The sequence below is a fragment of the Haliotis rubra genome, unplaced genomic scaffold, assembly GCF_003918875.1.
Source record: "Haliotis rubra isolate DU_JTF1 unplaced genomic scaffold, ASM391887v1 Scf894, whole genome shotgun sequence".
NCBI lineage: Eukaryota > Metazoa > Mollusca > Gastropoda > Lepetellida > Haliotidae > Haliotis > Haliotis rubra.
The window spans coordinates 237,338-261,648 of NW_025767628.1; the positions used below are offsets into that span (position 1 = coordinate 237,338).

Consider the following 24,311-nt stretch of genomic DNA (forward strand, 5'->3'; position numbering starts at 1 on the left):
GGCTGGTTCATTAGCAGATGCCGCCGGCTCATTGTGTGTGTATATATAGAGATGTTGGGTTTTGTAAATACATGCTCATTTTTTGTGTATGACATTTTGCAATCAACAGACATCATAACATGTCATGTGTTCAAGTATCACACCTGCCTGTCCCTGCCTGTCCGTGTAATTACATAATGTGACAGAGACCGAACTCGGGCCATAAATCAATGCGTTTTGTTTATGGTGTATAGCCTGATTGGTGTTAAGTTCAAATTGCATGTGGTCAGTGATCGCAGTTGTGTATTGAATATTGTCATTAGCAGACAGGCAGGCAGACACATAGATGTCAATAACACAAGACATTGAGTTTTGTCTGTGACAACGACATATCTATATCACAGTTAGAAATTGTGTCAACGCTAAATAATGACATTGCTTTTAAGCATCGAACTTGAGAAAGTGACTCGGTAAGAAGAACGCGGTGGTGAAATAGACAAATGAAATTATATAAACAGTTTATTTACCGCCATAACATATAAAAGCTCGCTACTGTGAGATATCAACAAAACATTATGAAAATAGCTCACACCAAAACCTTCACCGAAAGTATTCACCAGACAGCCCGCCCAAGTTTGCTTAACCTATTTGACTGCAAGATCGTTGCCATGAGCGCAGCCCAGCTGCTCAAACCCGTATTCCCCAGAAAAGTCTGGGGAAAATTAGTGAAACGTTTGAACTCCGATTTCTCGCGTTTTTTTTCATCGCGTTATTTTTCAACTTTATAAGTTGAATTTGCATTTTTGACGATTTGTGTCGGTAAGTCCATACCGAAAGGTATCAGAATCTGCAAAGTTGTGTTTTACGTTGCATGTGACCTTTAAGAACTGTTGACTAGATTCTTTTCATACTTGGTACCTAGGTTTATCACGATATGCGAAAGGTCCCAGTCAGGTTTGGTGAACGGTTCACTGGATTTTCTTCATAGACTTTCAAGACTTTTCTTCAATGTTTTTATATAAGCAATTGTTTTATTACTATTTTTTGCATATTTCATACACCATGGCATTCATGTCAAGGTCAAAGTGAGTCTTGAAAATATTTGTGTGTTTGAACAGCTACAGAGCAAGATATCAAGAGAGGTTCACTGGTCATGTTTTTGTTGTTTTAACTTCATCTTAAACTACGACCTTCACTTTCATTACTTTTATAGTTTGATCTAATAATTTGCGAAGGGGGATTATGTAACCTTAGTGACTTGTAGCTGCTTGTTTTACAATTACTTTAAAAGTGTATCAGGGAATCAGTCATTAGTGTGTACATGTTTCCGGGAGTTGTGTGTCAGTATACAGTGTGTACATGTTTCCGGGAGTTGTGTGTCAGTATACAGTGTGTACATGTTTCCGGGAGTTGTGTGTCAGTATACAGTGTGTACATGTTTCAGGGAGTTGTGTGTCCGTATACAGTGTGTACATGTTTCAGGGAGATGTGTGTCTGTATACAGTGTGTACATGTTTCAGGAAGTTGTGTGTCAGTATTCTGTGTGTACATGTTTCAGGGAGTTGTGTGTCCGTATACAGTGTGTACATGTTTCAGGGAGATGTGTGTCTGTATACAGTGTGTACATGTTTCAGGGAGTTGTGTGTCCGTATACAGTGTGTACATGTTTCAGGGAGTTGTGTGTCTGTATACAGTGTGTACATGTTTCAGGGAGTTGTGTGTCCGTATACAGTGTGTACATGTTTCAGGGAGATGTGTGTCAGTATACAGGGTGTACATGTTTCAGGGAGTTGTGTGTCTGTATACAGTGTGTACATGTTTCAGGGAGTTGTGTGTCTGTATACAGTGTGTACATGTTTCAGGGAGTTGTGTGTCTGTATACAGTGTGTACATGTTTCAGGGAGTTGTGTGTCCGTATACAGTGTGTACATGTTTCAGGGAGTTGTGTGTCTGTATACAGTGTGTACATGTTTCAGGGAGTTGTGTGTCTGTATACAGTGTGTACATGTTTCAGGGAGTTGTGTGTCCGTATACAGTGTGTACATGTTTCAGGGAGATGTGTGTCTGTATACAGTGTGTACATGTTTCAGGGAGTTGTGTGTCAGTATACAGTGTGTACATGTTTCAGGGAGTTGTGTGTCAGTATACAGGGTGTACATGTTTCAGGGAGATGTGTGTCTGTATACAGTGTGTACATGTTTCAGGGAATTGTGTGTCCGTATACAGTGTGTACATGTTTCAGGGAGATGTGTGTCCGTATACAGTGTGTACATGTTTCAGGGAGTTGTGTGTCCGTATACAGTGTGTACATGTTTCAGGGAGTTGTGTGTCTGTATACAGTGTGTACATGTTTCAGGGAGTTGTGTGTCAGTATACAGTGTGTACATGTTTCAGGGAGATGTGTGTCTGTATACAGTGTGTACATGTTTCAGGGAGTTGTGTCTGTATACAGTGTGTACATGTTTCAGGGAGTTGTGTGTCCGTATACAGTGTGTACATGTTTCAGGGAGTTGTGTGTCAGTATACAGGGTGTACATGTTTCAGGGAGTTGTGTGTCTGTATACAGTGTGTACATGTTTCAGGGAGTTGTGTGTCAGTATAGAGTGTGTGCATGTTTCAGGGACTCTCTTCAGGAAAGCCATACGTCTCTGAATGCAGTGAGAAGAGACCTCACAATGTTGCAGCAAACAGACGTCCCTGCCCTGATCAGCAGGTTGGCTGACCTTCAGGGCACCAACATCATTACTGGCGACTACAAGCTGAAACTGGCCAGACAGGGCTACTTCACCTCCAACCAGGACCAGGTGGGGTGTTACAGCTAACATGTGACACACTTTGACAGGCCCTGTCAGGTGCAATGTTTGCAATTTCCCTCACCATCTTTATACCTTTGAAAGACATTGTAGGTTAAGGTCATCCAGTGTGAAGTAGACTGAATATTGAGGCTTTTGTTTGTTGTACTGCCTGGGGTATATGTCTGTTATGAATATCAATACCACAAAGTACTTGATGTCTTTCAGTGGCATTTAGAAGTTGTACATTGATGTCCAAGATATTTTTTATGGATTAAACTTCTTTTTAAATTTCTCTCATAACGTTTCGAGACCATTCCAGGTCCCTTCATCAGGTGAACCTGAGTTGTGAACCTGATGAAGGGACCTGGAATGGTCTCGAAACGTTGAGAGAGAAATTTAAAAAGAAGTTTAATCCATAAAAAATATCTTGGACACAAAGTACTTGTTTCATGCCAATGTTGTAAGAACCAAATTACACCAACATTGATCACATGTAATTTTGTTTTAAAATCTTGTTTAACTCTCTTTTGCCCTGACCTGTCCCCTGTCTAGATATGAAGCTAAGTGCCGGTGAAAAGGCAATGAGGGATCACAGAGAGATAACCCAAGGTTTCAAATCACTTTTTCCCGGATTCCATGGAAAAGATTCGGACTTAGTCCCAAAAGGAGGGATGGGTTTCGTTTCCGGAGCACAACGCGAAAACCTCTTAATATCTTTCAGCAAAACTTGGCAGATATGTGAGGCAGATCCCAAAGTGGTGCCTTTTGCTATTTGCAGATTTTTGTCATTTTTATTTTTCTCGGTTTCCATGGAAACGATTCAGACTTAGTCTCAAAAGGGCGGGGTAGGTTTCGTTTCCGGAGCACAACTGGAAAACTTCTTAATATCTTTCAGCAAAACTTGGCAGATATGTGAGTCAGATCTTGAAGTGGTGCCTTTTGCTATTTGCAGATTTTTGTCATTTATTTTTTTCATGATTTCCATGGAAACGATTTGCACTTAGTCTAAAATCAATCTGGACTTTAAGTAACTGTCAGATGATTTGTTCTTTCAAAGATGTGGGGGCCGGGGGGATATGTCATCTTCTGATGACTCTTGTATTTTATTGAATTTTATGTTATGCACAATTATTTTTTTCCATTATCATAAATGCAGTACTATGTCAGGGTATGTGTGCCATTATTGAGACAAACATACAGCAGTTTCTAAGAATGAAGTTAGATGGTGCAGAACACTGGTGTATACCTCGTGATTGACACATCATGTTAAACATCATGGTGGTGATGAGAAAAGCACATCAGTTGCCTGAAATAGACCCCTTTGATGTATTTCATTATTTTGGGCAGGTTGTCGGTGAACAGAATGTGGAATAGCTACAGAGAAGTGTTATGTTGTAGTTGATTGGTCAGTTGGTGGTGCAGCGAGCCCGCAATGAGTTCCTGACGATGGCCTATGAAATAGAGGCCAGGAATCACCGTGATATTCATCGCCTGCTGACAGCTGTGAGAAAGACACTCCAGCAGAACCTGACAGAGTGGAGAGACAGACAGGTAACCCCTAATGACTAGGACCTGACTGGAGGGAGAGACAGGTAACCCACTAATGACTAGGACCTGACTGGAGAGACAGACAGGTAACCCCTAATGACTAGGACCTGACTGGAGGGAGAGACAGGTAACCCACTAATGACTAGGACCTGACTGGAGGGAGAGACAGGTAACCCACTAATGACTAGCACCTGGTTGGAGGGAGAGACAGGTAACCCACTAATGACTAGGACCTGACTGGAGAGACAGACAGGTAACCCCTAATGACTAGCACCTGGTTGGAGGGAGAGACAGGTAACCCACTAATGACTAGGACCTGACTGGAGAGACAGACAGGTAACCTCTAATGACTAGCACCTGGTTGGAGGGAGAGACAGGTAACCCACTAATGACTAGGACTTGACTGGAGGGAGAGACAGGTAACCTCTAATGACTAGCACCTGGTTGGAGGGAGAGACAGGTAACCCACTAATGACTAGGACCTGACTGGAGGGAGAGACAGGTAACCCCTAATGACTAGCACCTGGTTGGAGGGAGAGACAGGTAACCCACTAATGACTAGGACCTGACTGGAGGGAGAGACAGGTAACCCACTAATGACTAGCACCTGGTTGGAGGGAGAGACAGGTAACCCCTAATGACTAGCACCTGGTTGGAGAGACAGACAGGTAACCCACTAATGACTAGGACCTGACTGGAGGGAGAGACAGGTAACCCACTAATGACTAGGACCTGACTGGAGGGAGAGACAGGTAACCCCTAATGACTAGGACCTGACTGGAGGGAGAAACAGGTAACCCACTAATGACTAGGACCTGACTGGAGGGAGAGACAGGTAACCCCTAATGACTAGCACCTGGTTGGAGGGACAGACAGGTAACCTCTAATGACTAGCACCTGACTGTAGGGAGAGACAGGTAACCCACTAATGACTAGGACCTAACTGGAGAGACAGACAGGTAACCTCTAATGACTAGCACCTGACTGTAGGGAGAGACAGGTAACCCACTAATGACTAGGACCTAACTGGAGAGACAGACAGGTAACCTCTAATGACTAGCACCTGGTTGGAGGGAGAGACAGGTAACCCACTAATGACTAGGACCTGACTGGAGAGACAGACAGGTAACCTCTAATGACTAGCACCTGGTTGGAGGGAGAGACAGGTAACCCACTAATGACTAGGACCTGACTGGAGGGAGAGACAGGTAACCTCTAATGACTAGCACCTGGTTGGAGGGAGAGACAGGTAACCCACTAATGACTAGGACCTGACTGGAGAGACAGACAGGTAACCTCTAATGACTAGCACCTGGTTGGAGGGAGAGACAGGTAACCCACTAATGACTAGCACCTGACTGGAGAGACAGACAGGTAACCCACTAATGACTAGGACCTGACTGGAGAGACAGACAGGTAACCCCTAATGACTAGCACCTGGTTGGAGAGACAGACAGGTAACCCACTAATGACTAGGACCTGACTGGAGGGAGAGACAGGTAACCCACTAATGACTAGGACCTGACTGGAGGGAGAGACAGGTAACCCCTAATGACTAGGACCTGACTGGAGGGAGAAACAGGTAACCCACTAATGACTAGGACCTGACCGGAGGGAGAGACAGGTAACCCACTAATGACTAGGACCTAACTGGAGAGACAGACAGGTAACCTCTAATGACTAGCACCTGGTTGGAGGGAGAGACAGGTAACCCACTAATAACTAGGACCTGACTGGAGAGACAGACAGGTAACCTCTAATGACTAGCACCTGGTTGGAGGGAGAGACAGGTAACCCACTAATGACTAGGACCTGACTGGAGGGAGAGACAGGTAACCTCTAATGACTAGCACCTGGTTGGAGGGAGAGACAGGTAACCCACTAATGACTAGGACCTGACTGGAGAGACAGACAGGTAACCCCTAATGACTAGCACCTGGTTGGAGGGAGAGACAGGTAACCCACTAATGACTAGCACCTGACTGGAGAGACAGACAGGTAACCTCTAATGACTAGCACCTGACTGTAGGGAGAGACAGGTAACCCACTAATGACTAGGACCTGACTGGAGAGACAGACAGGTAACCCCTAATGACTAGGACCTGACTGGAGGGAGAGACAGGTAACCCCTAATGACTAGCACCTGGCTGGAGAGACAGACAGGTAACCTCTAATGACTAGCACCTGACTGTAGGGAGAGACAGGTAACCCACTAATGACTAGGACCTGACTGGAGAGACAGACAGGTAACCTCTAATGACTAGCACCTGGTTGGAGGGAGAGACAGGTAACCCACTAATGACTAGCACCTGGTTGGAGGGAGAGACAGGTAACCACTAATGACTAGGACCTGACTGGAGGGAGAGACAGGTAACCTCTAATGACTAGGACCTGACTGGAGAGACAGACAGGTAACCTCTAATGACTAGCACCTGGTTGGAGGGAGAGACAGGTAACCCCTAATGACTAGGACCTGACTGGAGGGAGAGACAGGTAACCCCTAATGACTAGCACCTGACTGGAGGGAGAGACAGGTAACCCCTAATGACTAGGACCTGACTGGAGGGAGAGACAGGTAACCCCTAATGACTAGCACCTGGTTGGAGGGAGAGACAGGTAACCCACTAATGACTAGGACCTGACTGGAGAGACAGACAGGTAACCTCTAATGACTAGGACCTGACTGGAGGGAGAGACAGGTAACCCACTAATGACTAGGACCTGACTGGAGAGACAGACAGGTAACCTCTAATGACTAGCACCTGGTTGGAGGGAGAGACAGGTAACCCCTAATGACTAGGACCTGACTGGAGGGAGAGACAGGTAACCCCTAATGACTAGGACCTGACTGTAGGGAGAGACAGGTAACCCCTAATGACTAGCACCTGACTGGAGGGAGAGACAGGTAACCCACTAATGACTAGGACCTGACTGGAGGGAGGGACAGGTAAACCACTGGATTTTTTTGCCAGTTGAAAATCTGAATTCGGGTAACACTTGTTGATTGTGTTGGAGAAATTATATACCTTCAGTGTCGTATCTGTTTCTTGCTTCACTAGTGTATGTATATTTTATAGAAAGCCATGGAGGATCCCTGTATTTCCCCTGCCAGCCTCCAGCGTGGCACCATAGACTCCCGAGACAAGGCCACTGCCCGACTACACCAGATGCTGGGTGAGTGCTACACTAAAGGGATGGTGATTCAGACATGGTTACTGTGGCATCATGACATGGTTTCCTATGTACTCAGACTGATTATGCAAGTACATTGTGAAGGCAAAATCTATATCGTATGCCATCAATGAACTAGTGTGAACGAAAAGGTGATAAGAAACTTGGTTATTATGTTTTTTAAAGGAAACGAATTTGTGCTGTTAGCGTCTCTGGACTTCTTTATGTGCAGGGATTGAGACAACTGTGTGTTTTTCTTGTACACTGAGCTGGAAATAGCAATGTGCTGTGCAGCTGTGCACCATTACCTCCCTATCTACATTTGATTCAGTAAGAAAGTAAGCTTGGAATAAGTTGTATATGACACCATTAATGTGTCAGAAATAATATTTTGAAATACCATGTCATTTTTCTGGCAGCATTTACTACATATATATCTGATAATAATGACTATACGTCAAACATTTGGATCACTATTGCCAGATATCTTATATTGTGCATACTTATAAAACGTTTTTATGGATGAATGTTGCATGTGTCACACATTCCCCACCTGATGGATTGTGTGACATATCCCCCACCTGCATGTGTATTGGTCGTGTAGTGATGGATTGTGTGACATATCCCCAACCTGCATGTGTATTGGTTGTGTACTGATGGATTGTGTGACATATCCCCCACCTTCATGTGTATTGGTCGTGTACTGATGGATTGTTTGACATATCCACCACCTTCATGTGTATTGGTCGTGTACTGATGGATTGTTTCATGTGTATTGGTCGTGTACTGATGGATTGTGTGACATATGCCCCACCTTCATGTGTATTGGTCGTGTACTGATGGATTGTGTGACATATCCCCCAACTTCATGTGTATTGGTCGTGTAGTGATGGATTGTGTGACATATCGCCCACCTTCATGTGTATTGGTCGTGTACTGATGGATTGTTTGACATATCCCCCACCTGCATGTGTATTGGTCGTGTACTGATGGATTGTGTGACATATCCCCCACCTGCATGTGTATTGGTTGTGTACTGATGGATTGTGTGACATATCCCCCACCTTCATGTGTATTGGTCGTGTACTGATGGATTGTGTGACATATCCCCCACCTTCATGTGTATTGGTCGTGTAGTGATGGATTGTTTGACATATCCCCCACCTTCATGTGTATTGGTCGTGTAGTGATGGATTGTGTGACATATCCCCCACCTTCATGTGTATTGATCGTGTACTGATGGATTGTGTGACATATCCCCCACCTTCATGTGTATTGGTCGTGTACTGATGGATTGTTTGACATATCCGCCACCTTCATGTGTATTTGCCGTGTACTGATGGATTGTTTGACATATCCCCCACCTTCATGTGTATTGGTCGTGTACTGATGGATTGTGTGACATATCCCCCACCTGCATGTGTATTGGTTGTGTACTGATGGATTGTGTGACATTTCCCCCACCTTCATGTGTATTGGTCGTGTAGTGATGGATTGTTTGACATATCCCCCACCTTCATGTGTATTGTTCGTGTAGTGATGGATTGTGTGACATATCCCCCACCTTCATGTGTATTGGTCGTGTAGTGATGGATTGTGTGACATATCCCCAACCTGCATGTGTATTGGTTGTGTACTGATGGATTGTGTGACATATCCCCAACCTGCATGTGTATTGGTCGTGTAGTGATGGATTGTGTGACATATCCCCAACCTGCATGTGTATTGGTTGTGTACTGATGGATTGTGCTACTATTGTGGAGCAGGGGGTGAATCTGGAGAACAACAGCTGTTCCTCACCTATGCAGGGATGGTGGATGGTGCCCAGCGGCTGCAACAGAAGCATGCAGTGGCAGATTCAGCACTCTTGGCAAACATGGAGAAACATGAACACAAGACGCGCCAGCTGTAGGTATCAGTATATGAACAGGCAAACATGGAGAAACAGCAACACAAGACGCGCCAGCTGTAGGTATCAGTATATGAACAGGCAAACATGGAGAAACAGCAACACAAGACGCGCCAGCTGTAGGTATCAGTATATGAACAGGCAAACATAGATAAACAGCAACGCAAGACACGCCAGCTGTAGGTATCAGTATATGAACAGGCAAACATGGAGAAACAGCAACACAAGACACGCCAGCTGTAGGTATCAGTATATGAACAGGCAAACATGGAGAAACACAACACACGCCAGCTGTAGGTATCAGTATATGAACAGGCAAACATGGAGAAACAGCAACACAAGACAGCCAGCTGTAGGTATCAGTGTATGAACAGGCAAACATGGAGAAACACAACACACGCCAGCTGTAGGTATCTGTATATGAACAGGCAAACATAGATAAACAGCAACACAAGACACGCCAGCTGTAGGTATCAGTATATGAACAGGCAAACATGGAGAAACACAACACATGCCAGCTGTAGGTATCTGTATATGAACAGGCAAACATGGAGAAATAGCAACACAAGACACGCCAGCTGTAGGTATCAGTATATGAACAGGCAAACATGGAGAAACACAATACACGCCAGCTGTAGGTATCAGTATATGAACAGGCAAACATAGATAAACAGCAACACAAGACACGCCAGCTGTAGGTATCAGTATATGAACAGGCAAACATGGAGAAACAGCAACACAACACACGCCAGCTGTAGGTATCAGTATATGAACATGAACAGGCAAACATGGAGAGGTATCAGTATATGAACAGGCAAACATGGAGAAACACGCCGCCAGCTGTAGGTATCAGTATATGAACAGGCAAACATGGAGAAACACACAACAGCTGTAGGTATCAGCCAGCTGAGCTGTAGGTATCTGTATATGAACAGGCAAACATGGAGAAACAGCAACACAAGACGCGCCAGCTGTAGGTATCAGTATATGAACAGGCAAACATGGAGAAACAGCAACACAAGACGCGCCAGCTGTAGGTATCAGTATATGAACAGGCAAACATGGAGAAACAGCAACACATGAACAGCTGCAAGGTATCAGTATATGAACACACAAACATGGAGAAAACCACAGCAGCTGTAGGTATCAGTATATGAACAGGCAAACATGGAGAAACAGCAACACAAGACTGCGCCAGCTGTAGGTATCAGTATATGAACAGGCAAACATGGAGAAACACAACACAAGTACCGCCAGCTGTAGGTATCAGTATATGAACAGGCAAACATGGAGAAACACAAACACAAGCGCCAGCTGTAGGTATCTGTATATGAACAGGCAAACATGGAGAAATAGCAACACAAGACACGCCAGCTGTAGGTATCAGTATATGAACAGGCAAACATGGAGAAACACAACACCGCGCCAGCTGTAGGTATCAGTATATGAACAGGCAAACATGGAGAAAACAACACAAGGGCAGCCAGCTGTAGGTATCAGTATATGAACAGGCAAACATGGAGAAATAGCAACGCAAGACACGCCAGCTGTAGGTATCAGTATATGAACAGGCAAACATGGAGAAACAGCAACACAAGACACGCCAGCTGTAGGTATCAGTATATGAACAGGCAAACATGGAGAAACACAACACACGCCAGCTGTAGGTATCAGTATATGAACAGGCAAACATGGAGAAATAGCAACACAAGACGCGCCAGCTGTAGGTATCAGTATATGAACAGGCAAACATGGAGAAACACAACACCGCCAGCTGTAGGTATCAGTATATGAACAGGCAGGCATGAAACATGGATGAACAGGCAAACATGGCAGCATGTAAACAGGCTATCGGTGTATGAAAGATACAAACATGCCAGCCAGTCAGGTATCGAGTATATGAACAGGCATGGCAAGACGCCAGCTGTAGGTATCAGTATATGAACAGGCAAACATGGAGAAACACAACACCAGGCCAGCTGTAGGTATCAGTATATGAACAGGCAAACATGGAGAAATAGCAACACAAGCAGCGCCAGCTGTAGGTATCAGTATATGAACAGGCAAACATGGAGAAACACAACAACACCAGCCAGCTATGGGTATCAGTATATGAACAGGTATCTGTATATGAACAGGCAAACATGGAGAAACACAACACAACACAGCCAGCTGTAGGTATCAGTATATGAACAGGCAAACATGGAGAAACAGCAAACACGAACACACCAGAATATGGAGGCATCACAAATATGAACAAGGCAAAACATGGAGAAACACACACACACATGGAACCAGAACACAAGGTACACGGTATAAGGCACATGGGCAAACATGGAGAAATAGCAGGAACATGGAACGCAGCCAGCTGTAGGTATGGAGTACAGACACGCACAAGCAAACATGGAGAAACACAGACACACATGCCAGAACACAGGTATCAGTACATGAACAGGCAACACATGGAGACACAGGGACACAGAGCCAAGGAGCGCCAGGAAATGAACAGACGCCAGCAGTATGTATAAACATGGCAAACATGGAACACAATGAACACAGCCCAGCTGTAGGAAAATATGGAGACAGAACAGGCAAACATGGAGAAATATGGAGAAACACAACACACAGGCAAACATGGAAGGAACAAACACAAGCTGTAGGTATCACATATGACACAAATGTGAAAATCCTACTTGCAGGAACAAATTGACATCAGCGTTACATATCCATAATCAGACATGAATAATGACTGTGTTGGTGTATGTCAAGGAGGTATCAACCACATGTGTCTGTGTGTGTCAAGGAGGTCTGGGTACACAGCACAGTGAGGTCTGTCGTGTCAGTGAGGAAACAGGGAGGTCAAGGACACAGTGTGTCTGTGTTGGTGGCCAGGATACAGGTCTGCAGGTCTGTCTGTGTGTGTGAGAGACCAGGTCTGTCATTAATATGGTGTGTGTCAGAGAGTGTTCACACATGTGTCTGTGTGTGGCCAAGGGAGGTGCAGGTCACAGCATTGCTATGTGTCTGTGTGTCAAGTGTGTCAGAGAGATGTAGGTCTGTCATTGCTATGTGTCTGTGTGTGTCAGGGAGATGTAGGTCTGTCATTGCTATGTGTCTGTGTGTCAGGGAGATGCAGGTCTGTCATTGCTATGTGTCTGTGTGTGTCAAGGAGATGCAGGTCTGTCATTGCTATGTGTCTGTGTGTCAAGGAGATGCAGGTCTGTCATTGCTATGTGTCTGTGTGTGTCAAGGAGGTGCAGGTCTGTCATTGCTATGTGTCTGTGTGTGCGAGGGAGATGCAGGTCTGTCATTGCTATGTGTCTGTGTGTGTCAGAGGGAGATGCAGGTCTGTCATTGCTATGTGTCTGTGTGTGTCAGGGAGATGCAGGTCTGTCATTGCTATGTGTCTGTGTGTGTCAAGGAGGTGCAGGTCTGTCATTGCTATGTGTCTGTGTGTGTGAGGGAGATGCAGGTCTGTCATTGCTATGTGTCTGTGTGTGTCAGAGAGAGATGTAGGTCTGTCATTGCTATGTGTCTGTGTGTGTCAGGGAGATGTAGGTCTGTCATTGCTATGTGTCTGTGTCCAGGGAGATGCAGGTCTGTCATTGCTATGTGTCTGTGTGTGTCAGGGAGATGCAGGTCTGAGATGCAGAGATGCAGTCTGTTGCTATGTGTCTGTGTGTGTCAGAGGAGATGCAGGTCTGTCATTCATTGCTATGTGTCAGGTCTGTGTGTGTCAGGGAGATGCAGGTCTGTCATTGCTATGTGTCTGTGTGTGTCAGGGAGATGCAGGTCTGTCATTGCTATGTGTCTGTGTGTGTCAGGGAGATGCAGGTCTGTCATTGCTATGTGTCTGTGTGTGGGAGATGCAGGTCTGTCATTGCTATGTGTCTGTGTGTGTCAGGGAGATGCAGGTCTGTCATTGCTATGTGTCTGTGTGTGTCAGGGAGATGCAGGTCTGTCATTGCTATGTGTCTGTGTGTGTCAGGGAGATGCAGGTCTGTCATTGCTATGTGTCTGTGTGTGTCAGGGAGATGCAGGTCTGTCATTGCTATGTGTCTGTGTGTCAGGGAGATGCAGGTCTGTCATTGCTATGTGTCTGTGTGTGTCAGGGAGATGCAGGTCTGAGATGTCTGTGTGTGTCAGGGAGATGCAGGTCTGTCATTGCTATGTGTCTGTGTGTGTCAGGGAGATGCAGGTCTGTCATTGCTATGTGTCTGTGTGTGTCAGGGAGATGCAGGTCTGTCATTGCTATGTGTCTGTGTGTGTCAGGGAAATGAAGGGAGATGTGTGTCTGTGGACCTATGTGTCTGTGTGTGTACCATGGATCCAGCACAACTAGTGGAGAGCCGACACTGACCCCACCACTACTGCAGGAGACCCTGACTAATCTGGACACAATGCTGGTCAAGCTGGAGGCTTCCATTATTGATGTCATCAAGGATCATGATGCCAAGAAGAAGGTAAACCAGATGTTTCAATGATTTAAAGTGTGTGTGGGGGGGTGGGGTGGGGGTGTTGGGATTGTGTGTGTCATACTGTTTGGCATTTCCATGGCCCTGTGAATATTTATGCAAGTGATAAATCCCATTACAGTGTTATTCAACCCATGTGGTTTCCACTTTGATGCCTCGCTGGATGACATTTTGTTAACAGACCAGCATGATGGTGTCAAACTAGACCAGCTCAAGTCCTGGTGCTTACTTCTTCACAGTGGCAGCTGTCACAAAGACTGTATGAAGCAGTGGCACAAACTCCAGGCACTGCTTCCCCTAAAGGATTCCCATGTAGGCCTCTTGACATCAGCACAGGGTTTGATGATCATGGGTCAATCTTGTTACAGCACTGACAACCCCCACCTGATCTTCCTGAGTTTCACCATTAGTTGACAATCACCAATGCACACATCAAGCTGTCAAGCCACCGGGCATATATACCACGTGGAGTGGGAAGCTGTCAACTCCACTCTGGTACAGGGCTCAAGTCACACGGCGTCTTTCCTTCAGACCTTCATGGTGTATTGCCCCCTCCACTGTCTCAGTCACAGTCGGCTACATTTAGGGTTGTCACAAAGAGTTAGTGTTTCATGCAGATGTCTTCAACCTGAACACAGATCTCTACTTGAGCACAAATCCAACTCAACTGCTGTTTGCTGATTTACGTATCGTCAGTCCTGAAGCGTGGACATCCTATTGTTATCATGGGAAGGTATAGTCACGCTTATATGGTCCTGCTTCCATTTCTTACAACTAACACCTTGGCAACAACACACTTCTATCTGTGTTTGGCTGAACCTTTTCGACCAGACAGAATTTAGTTCCAGTACCTATTATATGGTGCCTCGTCCCCACAGAAGCCATCTGCATGGAAGTCCCAGTAGTTAACATGTTCACACCTGGACCATATTGAACTGCTGTGAGATCAAGAGTTAACTCCAAACGGGTCATATATACAGGTTGTGTCGCAGTTCATTGTCGACTCCCCAGTGTACCAGTATCAGACTTGTGATCTGGAGTTGGGAACTGTTGCTAAGTAACTACCCCATGTGATATGAAGTTTCAAGTTTATCCGAGCTCTGCTTCATGATCAAGACCTATAAGTTTGAACTACTTGGAACTCATTTACTATGTCACTTGAGCCCGATGCCTCATGAACCCTTATCTACTTGTGATATGAGGAAGTGCTTATGTATTACAACTGTAAGACAGCCCAAGCCACATAAGAGAATTAGCATTGACAATTGAGCTTAAAGGCAGCTTCTCTGTATTTTGGGGCTAGTTAACAACATTGTGATTCATCTGACAGATCAAGTCACAGATGTTTGTTTCCCTTGGTCCAGCCAACACCCTTGGATACGAGTGATATTATAACAACAAATCACTATGCCATGGAAGGTTTGCCTGCCATCGTCCTGTGGGAATATGTTTGCATTTTGTGTAATGTAGGTTAAGTTAAACATTTATGGCTGTTACTACCGGTAAGTCAAATTGTTTTATTAAAATATAATGAAATGGTTAATATGCATTAAGTTGTTGGACTCAACATCAGTTTCATGGATGGATGTGTTAAATCTTTACCTTAACTTGACCATTCTGAAAGCTGTAACATCTAGCTTTACTCAAACCATTCTGTTAATAATTTAAAGATATGTGTTGTCTGTGTCGTTAGTATTTGGCTTCAACACAATATGATATTGTATTCTAGATTTGGACCTTTACAAGATCTTTGCACTTCCAACCGTACAATGTAAATTCTCTCACATTTTCTGATCTTGTAAAAATCACCTCCTTAGAATCAACTTGCAAATTGGCACATTGTAGATTTCACTTTCTCTGTGGAGTACAGATTTAGGTACATTTTGAGTCCAACCCTGTACTTCTACTGAGAAAGTGTACAGAGAAAGAGTAATCCTAACTATAACACGTTACATCTGACCACTCAGTCACTGTGTATAGCTGACGTCATGGGAGCTGTGCCAATTTACATTTGTCAGAGGGGTACACAAAGAATGTTATCTTAACTACTAAATGCCAAACTTACATGTTTGTGAAGCTGCATTGGCTGAGTGGGTTAGATCAAAACGATTGGTTGATACTCATTCATGCATGTTCTCATACCCCACCAGCATGGATTGTTGGTCACAATATCGATCATTGGATTGTCTGTTCCAGGCTCAATTCTTTACAGGCTGCATTCATAGCTGAAATGCTGCTGATTGTGGCATTAACATCAAAAGAAAGATACAAATGATGAGAAACAGAGCTAGATATTATAATCATGTGTAAAACCAAATATATGAAATATTTTGTATAAATATTTTCTTTTTATGGTATTGTTAAGCAAACATTTTGAGGCATTATTTCCTTTCATTCTTGTTAAACATAAATCAAACTTCTGCATGCAGAAAAAGTAAGTACATTTTTGCAAATAAGAATTAAATGGGATACCGGTAGTTAATTTGAAATAACACTTACGTAAGACGTCTTTGATAGCTAATATACATCCTTTTTTGTCTTATTGATAAAAGAAATAACAGAAATGATGATCATTTTGTTTTTAACAGCTACTGCAAAGCAATCGACTCCAAGCAAAGGAGAGGGACCTATTCACATACTTCTTCAGCAGACCAGGCCAACTGAGAGAGACATTAGAGAGCATCACAGAGCGCCTGCAGGCACAGACAGTTCACTGACACTCACACCAGCAGTCCCCTTAGCAACAGAGACGGTTCACTGACATCAGCAGCCCCACAGCAATGCAGAACTTTCACTCATACCAGCAGCCCCTGGCCAACACCGACAGTTTAATGATACCAGCAGCCCCCTGGCCAACACCGACAGTTCACTGACACTGACACCAGCAGCCCCTGGCCAACACCGACAGTTCACTGACACCAGCAGTCCCCTGGCCAACACAGACAGTTCACTGACACTGACACCAGCAGCCCCTGGCCAACACCGACAGCTCACTGACACTGACACCAGCAGTCCCCTGGCCAACACCGACAGCTCACTGACACCAGCAGTCCCCTGGCCAACACCGACAGTTCACTGACACTCATACCAGCAGCCCCTGGCCAACACTGACAGTTCACTGACACCAGCAGTCCCCTGGCCAACACCGACAGTTCACTGACACCAGCAGTCCCTGGCCAACACCGACAGTTCACTGACACCAGCAGTCCCCTGGCCAACACCGACAGTTCACTGACACCAGCAGCCCCCTGGCCAACACAGACAGTTCACTGGCACCAGCAGCCCCCTGGCCAACACCGACAGTTCACTGACACTCATACCAGCAGCCCCTGGCCAACACTGACAGTTCACTGACACCAGCAGTCCCCTGGCCAACACCGACAGTTCACTGACACCAGCAGTCCCTGGCCAACACCGACAGTTCACTGACACCAGCAGTCCCCTGGCCAACACCGACAGTTCACTGACACCAGCAGCCCCCTGGCCAACACAGACAGTTCACTGGCACCAGCAGCCCCCTGGCCAACACAGATAGTTCACTGACACCAGCAGCCCCTGGCCAACACCGACAGTTCACTGACACCAGCAGTCCCTGGCCAACACCGACAGTTCACTGACACCAGCAGCCCCTGGCCAACACAGACAGTTCACCGACACTCATACCAGCAGCCCCCTGGCCAACACTGACAGTTCACTGACACCAGCAGTCCCCTGGCCAACACCGACAGTTCACTGACACCAGCAGTCCCTGGCCAACACCGACAGTTCACTGACACCAGCAGTCCCCTGGCCAACACCGACAGTTCACTGACACCAGCAGCCCCCTGGCCAACACAGACAGTTCACTGGCACCAGCAGCCCCCTGGCCAACACAGATAGTTCACTGACACCAGCAGCCCCTGGCCAACACCGACAGTTCACTGACACCAGCAGTCCCTGGCCAACACCGACAGTTCACTGACACCAGCAGCCCCTGGCCAACACAGACAGTTCACCGACACTCATACCAGCAGCCCCCTGGCCAACACTGACAGTTCACTGACACCAGCAGCCCCTGGCCAACACCGACAGTTCACTGACACCAGCAGCCCCTGGCCAACACAGACAGTTCACTGACACTGACACCAGCAGTCCCTGGCCAACACCGACAGTTCACTGACACCAGCAGTCCCTGGCCAACACCGACAGTTCACTGACACCAGCAGTCCCCTGGCAAACACAGACTCTGCAATGACACTCATGGCTGCTCCCTTTTCCCATTTCCAGATGGGTTGGCTTCAGTTTCTTTATGTTATGGAACCGCAATTATAGTCTATATTTTGTTTTGTTTTTTATATATTAAATGTGAAAGTATCAACTTAGATTATTTGTCCTTGTAGTCTTTGAGCTAATGATACTCTTCCAAAAATGAAACTTGGCATGTTTTGCTTTGGAGTTTACTTACTGAGTGCATGTAACTGATTCAACCATTACATCATTGCTCAGTTACAGTAAAATCATCACTTTACAAATTTCCTAAACATGATTATCCAGAAAGTGTTTTGTAAAACCACAGAGGGCTATTAAAGCCACTTGGTCAGAGTAAAATGACAGTATCTGGTGTGACCACCATGAGCATCGATAACAGCTTGGCAGCGTAGACCAATAGAAGAAAGGAAATGAATGCTGTCTTGAGGAATGTTTTGATACACTTGCTGAAGTGCTGTGTGCAGTTCTTGTAGTGTCTGAGGTGGCGGATTATGCTGGTGCAAGCATCGATCACGACTATCCCATAGATGTTCAATGGGGGACAAATCCGGTGATCAAGAAGGCCAAGATAACAACTGAACATTGTTTTGCTGGAGGAAGACCTGTCAAACACGTGCAACATGAGGTCGACCATTGTCATGCTCCAAAGATCACGTTGATGTAGGGAACGACATGATGTTGATGTCTCAACCGGATGTAGCGATCCTGGGCGGCTGTCGACCTGGGTCTGTCATTAACACTCCAGGTATTTTTGTATCGGGTCCATAGGTTTGAGATGGTCTGTCTAGACCGCTGAAATGCCTTGCCACATCATGCTGCGATGTGTGTCCTTGTAAACGTCCGGTGTCGTTGAGCTTCTGTCAGTCTTTTCATTCTCTTGTCGTCTATATTGGCTTAAAGCAATGCATGTGGAGTACCATTGATGTGACTTTTTAAAGCCTACAGTCAGTTAAAGCTCAGGGTGATACACAATTTCATGATGCTCGTGCATTTCATGTAGGGTGCATTTTAGTGATTCTCTAGTGTAATGTTACGTTTTTGTTAAACGTTTTGTCGTCGGCAACCATTCCCCCACATGCTGGGATTCAGCATGGATTGGTTTGTGTCAAATATTTTCCTAAAATTCAGTTTTGGTAACTATGTTCTGGGGCAAAAACACTTGAGAGTGTATATTGTGTTAAGATGTCTATGAAATAATGTGTCACAAATATTGACCAAATGGTGCATGCCTCTTTTTGGCATTTAGCATGTTATAGTAAACATATATCAATCTTCAAGACACATGTACAATCAAGTTAGAGAAAGTTTGGAGCGCGCTCTGAAATGTGTTATCACTACATGTACGAGGAAAGCCAAGTAATGCTTGTAGCAGATGTTTGCTCAGTAAACCCATGATTCTGACAAACCAGGAGTAATGAAGATGGCCCAACCACAACAAGTCAAAACACACAATAACATGTCAACTGTTACATCATTTATTTCTATGATAGTACTCATTATGCATACTCTCCTTTTATGGTTTAAAACAATGTTATATCTATATTTCTTATTGGTATTGATACAGCACAACAAATTTTGGCTAAGATGTTCTCATAAACATCACATGCTGCATATAACGTGTCTCCTAATTGTCAACAATAAATATACATCACAGTGGACAGTCTGTCAATAAATCTCCAGGTTTTCCAACAGCAATCCAGTTGCCTTGACAATTGAAGCCCCCTTTTTTTTAAGACTTGTCTGCCATACAGTTCAGCTGCCTCCCATTACGAACACACACAACTTGCTCTTCCTGCACAAGTCCACTGAGCCATTTCAATTGAGATTATTTGAAAACAAACACATTCACAAAGTAAGTGCCTCAAGGTCATGTTAAAGTATAGTACATTTAACCCTTGGACAGCCATTGCTTCCTGCACTAACACCAATAAAATGTCAAATTTGAAATTTTGAAAAGACAGAAGAATTTGTGTTAAAAATATGCGCAATACCTAAGAATGATAACCCATATAGATGAGTGACTGTAATCACAGGACATCTCTATATTCATAACACGACCTAGCAGGCACACTAAAACCTGGGGGAAGATCTGGCTTCTTGATGTTATGGATAACTTGCCTCACTGTGGGTCAACTTGAGGTACAGCTTGTGCAGTTAGCAAACACAACCTAGCATGATTTCACAGAAAAGAGATCAAAGTATGGTTGGTTTAGACTGAAGAAATTGAGATGGAACCCAATTGATTCTCATGTAGCCACTGATAAGATAGCTCTGAAGTCATAAACAATAACAGTGCTGTAACAGTAACAGTCATTCTTCATATCATGGGATTATAATAACGTTCCTGAAAACATTGGTAAAACAGACAGGAGACTAGGTACAGATACAAGGATATCACATGTCTCCAACTCATCATAATGTCCAAATAAATTTATATGATAAATGAGCAAGGGACAGCTGGATGGCATAAGAAATAAAAGAAATCATATACAATGTAGTCTAAAAATAAGTCATTGGATGCTTATATGATCGGTGATACCTGCTCTATATACAGACAGTGGTAGGGAATACTGCTTGATAAAACACTGCATAGGTTACCTGGAGAATCGGCTTCTACTGAAGCAGCCCCAGTATCTGTGCAAGACAGAGAGGGTAGCGATGCCTACATTCAACATGAAGAAAAGCTGCAGTTTTCAAAGCTGAATTATTAGGAATGTATTTGATTGAGATGAACTGATACAGTTTGGTTCTGCTAGGAGTCAACATGACTGTTGAATGATCTAAAACTCACAGACAAACTGTTCACATAAGGTTTCTCTATTTATAGCGTACACAGAAATAAAACATGTAAAGACAATTTAAAATATACAAAGATAACATTCCAAGAGAAAGCATCATAGTGGAGAATAATTGCACACAAGCATGACACGAAGCATCCAGTTGCCCTGGCACACTGAACTTGAACATAAGGTGGGAGGCGTGTGTGTGTGTGTGTGTGTGTGTGTGTGTGTGTAGTTCCTATCAATCCTTGCGCACAAGTGATTGCCTACCAGCCAAATATTTCCATTCACAGTGACATCAGCATTTCAAAGATATTCTATATTGTTCCAAAGTTCTAATAAATGCCCCTAAATACCAATACCAGAGAATGAATCTACAGCTGACAAATATCTACATGCACCATCTGCTGGCTCAACACTGCTACATTCCAACAAACACTGGACACAGCAATAGGGCCATTGATAGGAATGGTAATTACTTCAATAAAACATTTGGTTGATTTTCATTACACAAAATAATCGATGTGTTGAAAATACTGTCAATTAGTATGATCAAGTGGGGAAAATGATGTTACAATGTTGTACAACAAAAACAATACATGCTCTCAGAAGAATCCATGTGATGTTGACAATGAAATATTCCCACTAGGTATTTGTATGTGACCTTGACAATACATTTGGTATTAGCACAAACCTGGAATGTTGTTGAAACAACAAACAAACAACTTGGTCCCATTGTAGGATTGTTCTCATGTTGCTGGGTGGTAAAAACTACTTTAACATAACATTAAGTAATCATGCAAGCTCAGACTTCTGTCACAGCTAATGCGGGGAACAACTCATCTCTGACAGTTGCGAAAAGCAACATGTCAGCTTGAGATGACAATGCCCGAAGGTGACTAAGGATGCTGAAAACGTGCACTGCAAACCTCGGAATCCTTGACATGTTACAAGGACCAATACACTGGATATGTCACAATCGTGAAAGTAAAAGCTAATTCAAACTGGGCTTTAACAATACACGTTGCAATATGATATGAAACTTGAGAGGTCGTGATCAAATTCACAACATGGTCCATTGCTAAAGGGCATGACTACCTTCACCTACTGGTTACTGAAACACATTGAACTTTGACGACATGTAATTTGCTAATAACAAATCTGCTTTTGTAATAAATATTTTTATACCATGAATCCTGACCATGCACAATGGTTCACATTCAGATAGATAAGATGAAATCAGTTTTCCAATACTACATTCTCAGCAGCCAGAAAGATGTCCGATATTAATCTCATAGATACATAACATCACAGCTAGTGCTGACCTGCTGTTAATTGGTAAGCTAAAATACTGGTTGACAAGTTTATACTCACCAATGCTAAATGATATACAATCACTCTTTATGCACACACAACCTCATGATATGATACATGTGGCACAAAGCACCCTAACAAACATGTTTTAAGAATATTTTGTCAACAGAAGAACTATTCAGTGTTACATTTTTGTATCTCCAAACTGTATTAACTATCTAAACCTAACTTTGCAATACTAAATGATTGCATGATCTGTCACACTTTAACAATAAATTAAACATGTCCTAATCACAGCCCAGAAATATATGAGTTTCTACATCTATTTGCACTGGTAGCTGGCTCTTCATCTTCCTCTGTTGTCCTGATTTGATTATTGCACAATTCGACTGTCATCCAGATTCCCACTGAAGCACTTCATCTACAGTACTGTTCCTCAGTGACTACACAGTATCAGTAACATATCTACACAAGACTCAACCTAGATGCCAGTCTCCTGCTGCCTTTTGCACCAGCCACTTGTTTTGAACATCCAACATCTCAGTCTGTCCGTCTTGTGCTCTTTCCTCGACTAGTGGCAGCAGTAGAAACGAGGGAGTGATAACACTAGGTGGTAGAAACATATGAAGCTAGCCTGGATATTTTCATGCTCCTGAATGTTTTCTAGGTGTCTTAAATTGATAATCTCCTAATATCATTCATGTCAATATAATGACTTCATTCCTTCTTCTTCAAACTGGGCCCAAGCTTCACTGAGTTCCATGAATATCATCCTTGCCAGATTTTCATGTGGAGAGCCAGTGAGCTGAAACAGAAAATCAATTTTGAAGACATTTTGAAATATTGTATGTGCTAAAAATAAAACACTCCATGCTAACATGCTGCTTTTGAACCAAATTCATAATGACACAGCATATTTCAGTAGGCCTTTAAGTGACTAAATATTCTCTGTTGATGAAAATGGACAAAATTGGCTATTGCACTGTCCAGTATTCACAACTAAGAGGACAAACTCGAACAGCCTTTAATGTAATCTCAATGTCAACTTCAGGTGTTGATGCTCCCTCCATTGCAGGTGGGCAGCAGTGTTTAAGAGGGGAAGAAAAGAAGATCCAACAATCAGAAAGACATTCAACTGTCATCACTAAGGATAATGTTGATTAAATTACATGATATAAATATGGATTATCTTTAAGGAAATTGACAACTAATACCACTCAAACTACAATGTAAACAACATACTTGTTGCGATAGCCATGTAACCTGGCCCTACACATAAGTTACTGGGCCATAGCCACGTGTTACTGGGCCTTACACCTCAGTTACTGGGCCACAGCCTCGTGTTACTGGGCCCTACACCTCAGTTACTTGGCCACAGCCACGTGTTACTGGGCCCTACACCTCAGTTACTGGGCCACAGCCACGTGTAACCTGGCCCTACACCTCGGTTACTAGGCCACAGCCACGTGTTACTGGGCCCTACACATAAGTTACTGGGCCACAGCCACATGTTACTGGGCCTTACACCTCAGTTACTGGGCCACAGCCACGTGTTACTGGGCCCTACACATAAGTTACTGGTCCAAAGCCATGTGTTACTGGACCCTACACATAAGTTACTGGTCCAAAGCCATGTGTTACTGGACCCTACACCTCAGTTACTGGGCCACAGCCATGTGTTACTGGGCCTTACACCTCAGTTACTGGGCCACAGCCACTTTGCTGGGCTTTACACATAAGTTACTGGTCCATATCCACATGTTGCTGGGCCCTACACATAAGTTACTGGTCCATAGCCACGTTGCTGGGCCTTACATCTCAGTTACTGGGCCACCGCCACGTTGCTGGGCTCTACACATAAGTTACTGGTCCAAAGCCACGTGTTACTGGGCCCTACACATAAGTTACTGGTCCAAAGCCACATGTCACTTGGCCCTTCACATAAGTTACTAGTCCAAAGCCACGTGTTACTGGACCCTACACATAAGTTACTGGTCCAAAGCCATGTTGCTGGGCCCTACACATAAGTTACTGGTCCAAAGCCATGTGTTACTGGACCCTACACATAAGTTACTGGTCCAAAGCCACATGT

The 24,311-nt window shown here is 44.2% G+C and overlaps 2 protein-coding genes across 2 annotated transcripts in view; one reads left to right on the top strand and one right to left on the bottom strand.

Moving 5' to 3' along the window:
* LOC124263681 (HAUS augmin-like complex subunit 3) overlaps positions 1 to 18,091 on the top strand; it is a 42,114-nt gene extending 24,023 nt beyond the window's left edge. Inside the window, exons 9-14 of the mRNA XM_046698334.1 lie at positions 2,600 to 2,783; positions 4,173 to 4,325; positions 7,400 to 7,496; positions 9,257 to 9,401; positions 13,685 to 13,865; positions 16,466 to 18,091. Of these exons, the coding sequence (XP_046554290.1) occupies positions 2,600 to 2,783; positions 4,173 to 4,325; positions 7,400 to 7,496; positions 9,257 to 9,401; positions 13,685 to 13,865; positions 16,466 to 16,594 (889 nt within the window). The 3' untranslated portion in view covers positions 16,595 to 18,091. The remainder of the gene's footprint in view (positions 1 to 2,599; positions 2,784 to 4,172; positions 4,326 to 7,399; positions 7,497 to 9,256; positions 9,402 to 13,684; positions 13,866 to 16,465) is intronic.
* A 1,495-nt stretch (positions 18,092 to 19,586) lies between these two features.
* Positions 19,587 to 24,311, bottom strand: part of LOC124263682 (cyclin-G-associated kinase-like) — an 81,251-nt gene continuing 76,526 nt past the window's right edge. Inside the window, exon 24 of the mRNA XM_046698336.1 lies at positions 19,587 to 23,024. Coding sequence (XP_046554292.1) covers positions 22,923 to 23,024 — 102 coding nt within the window. The 3' untranslated portion in view covers positions 19,587 to 22,922. The remainder of the gene's footprint in view (positions 23,025 to 24,311) is intronic.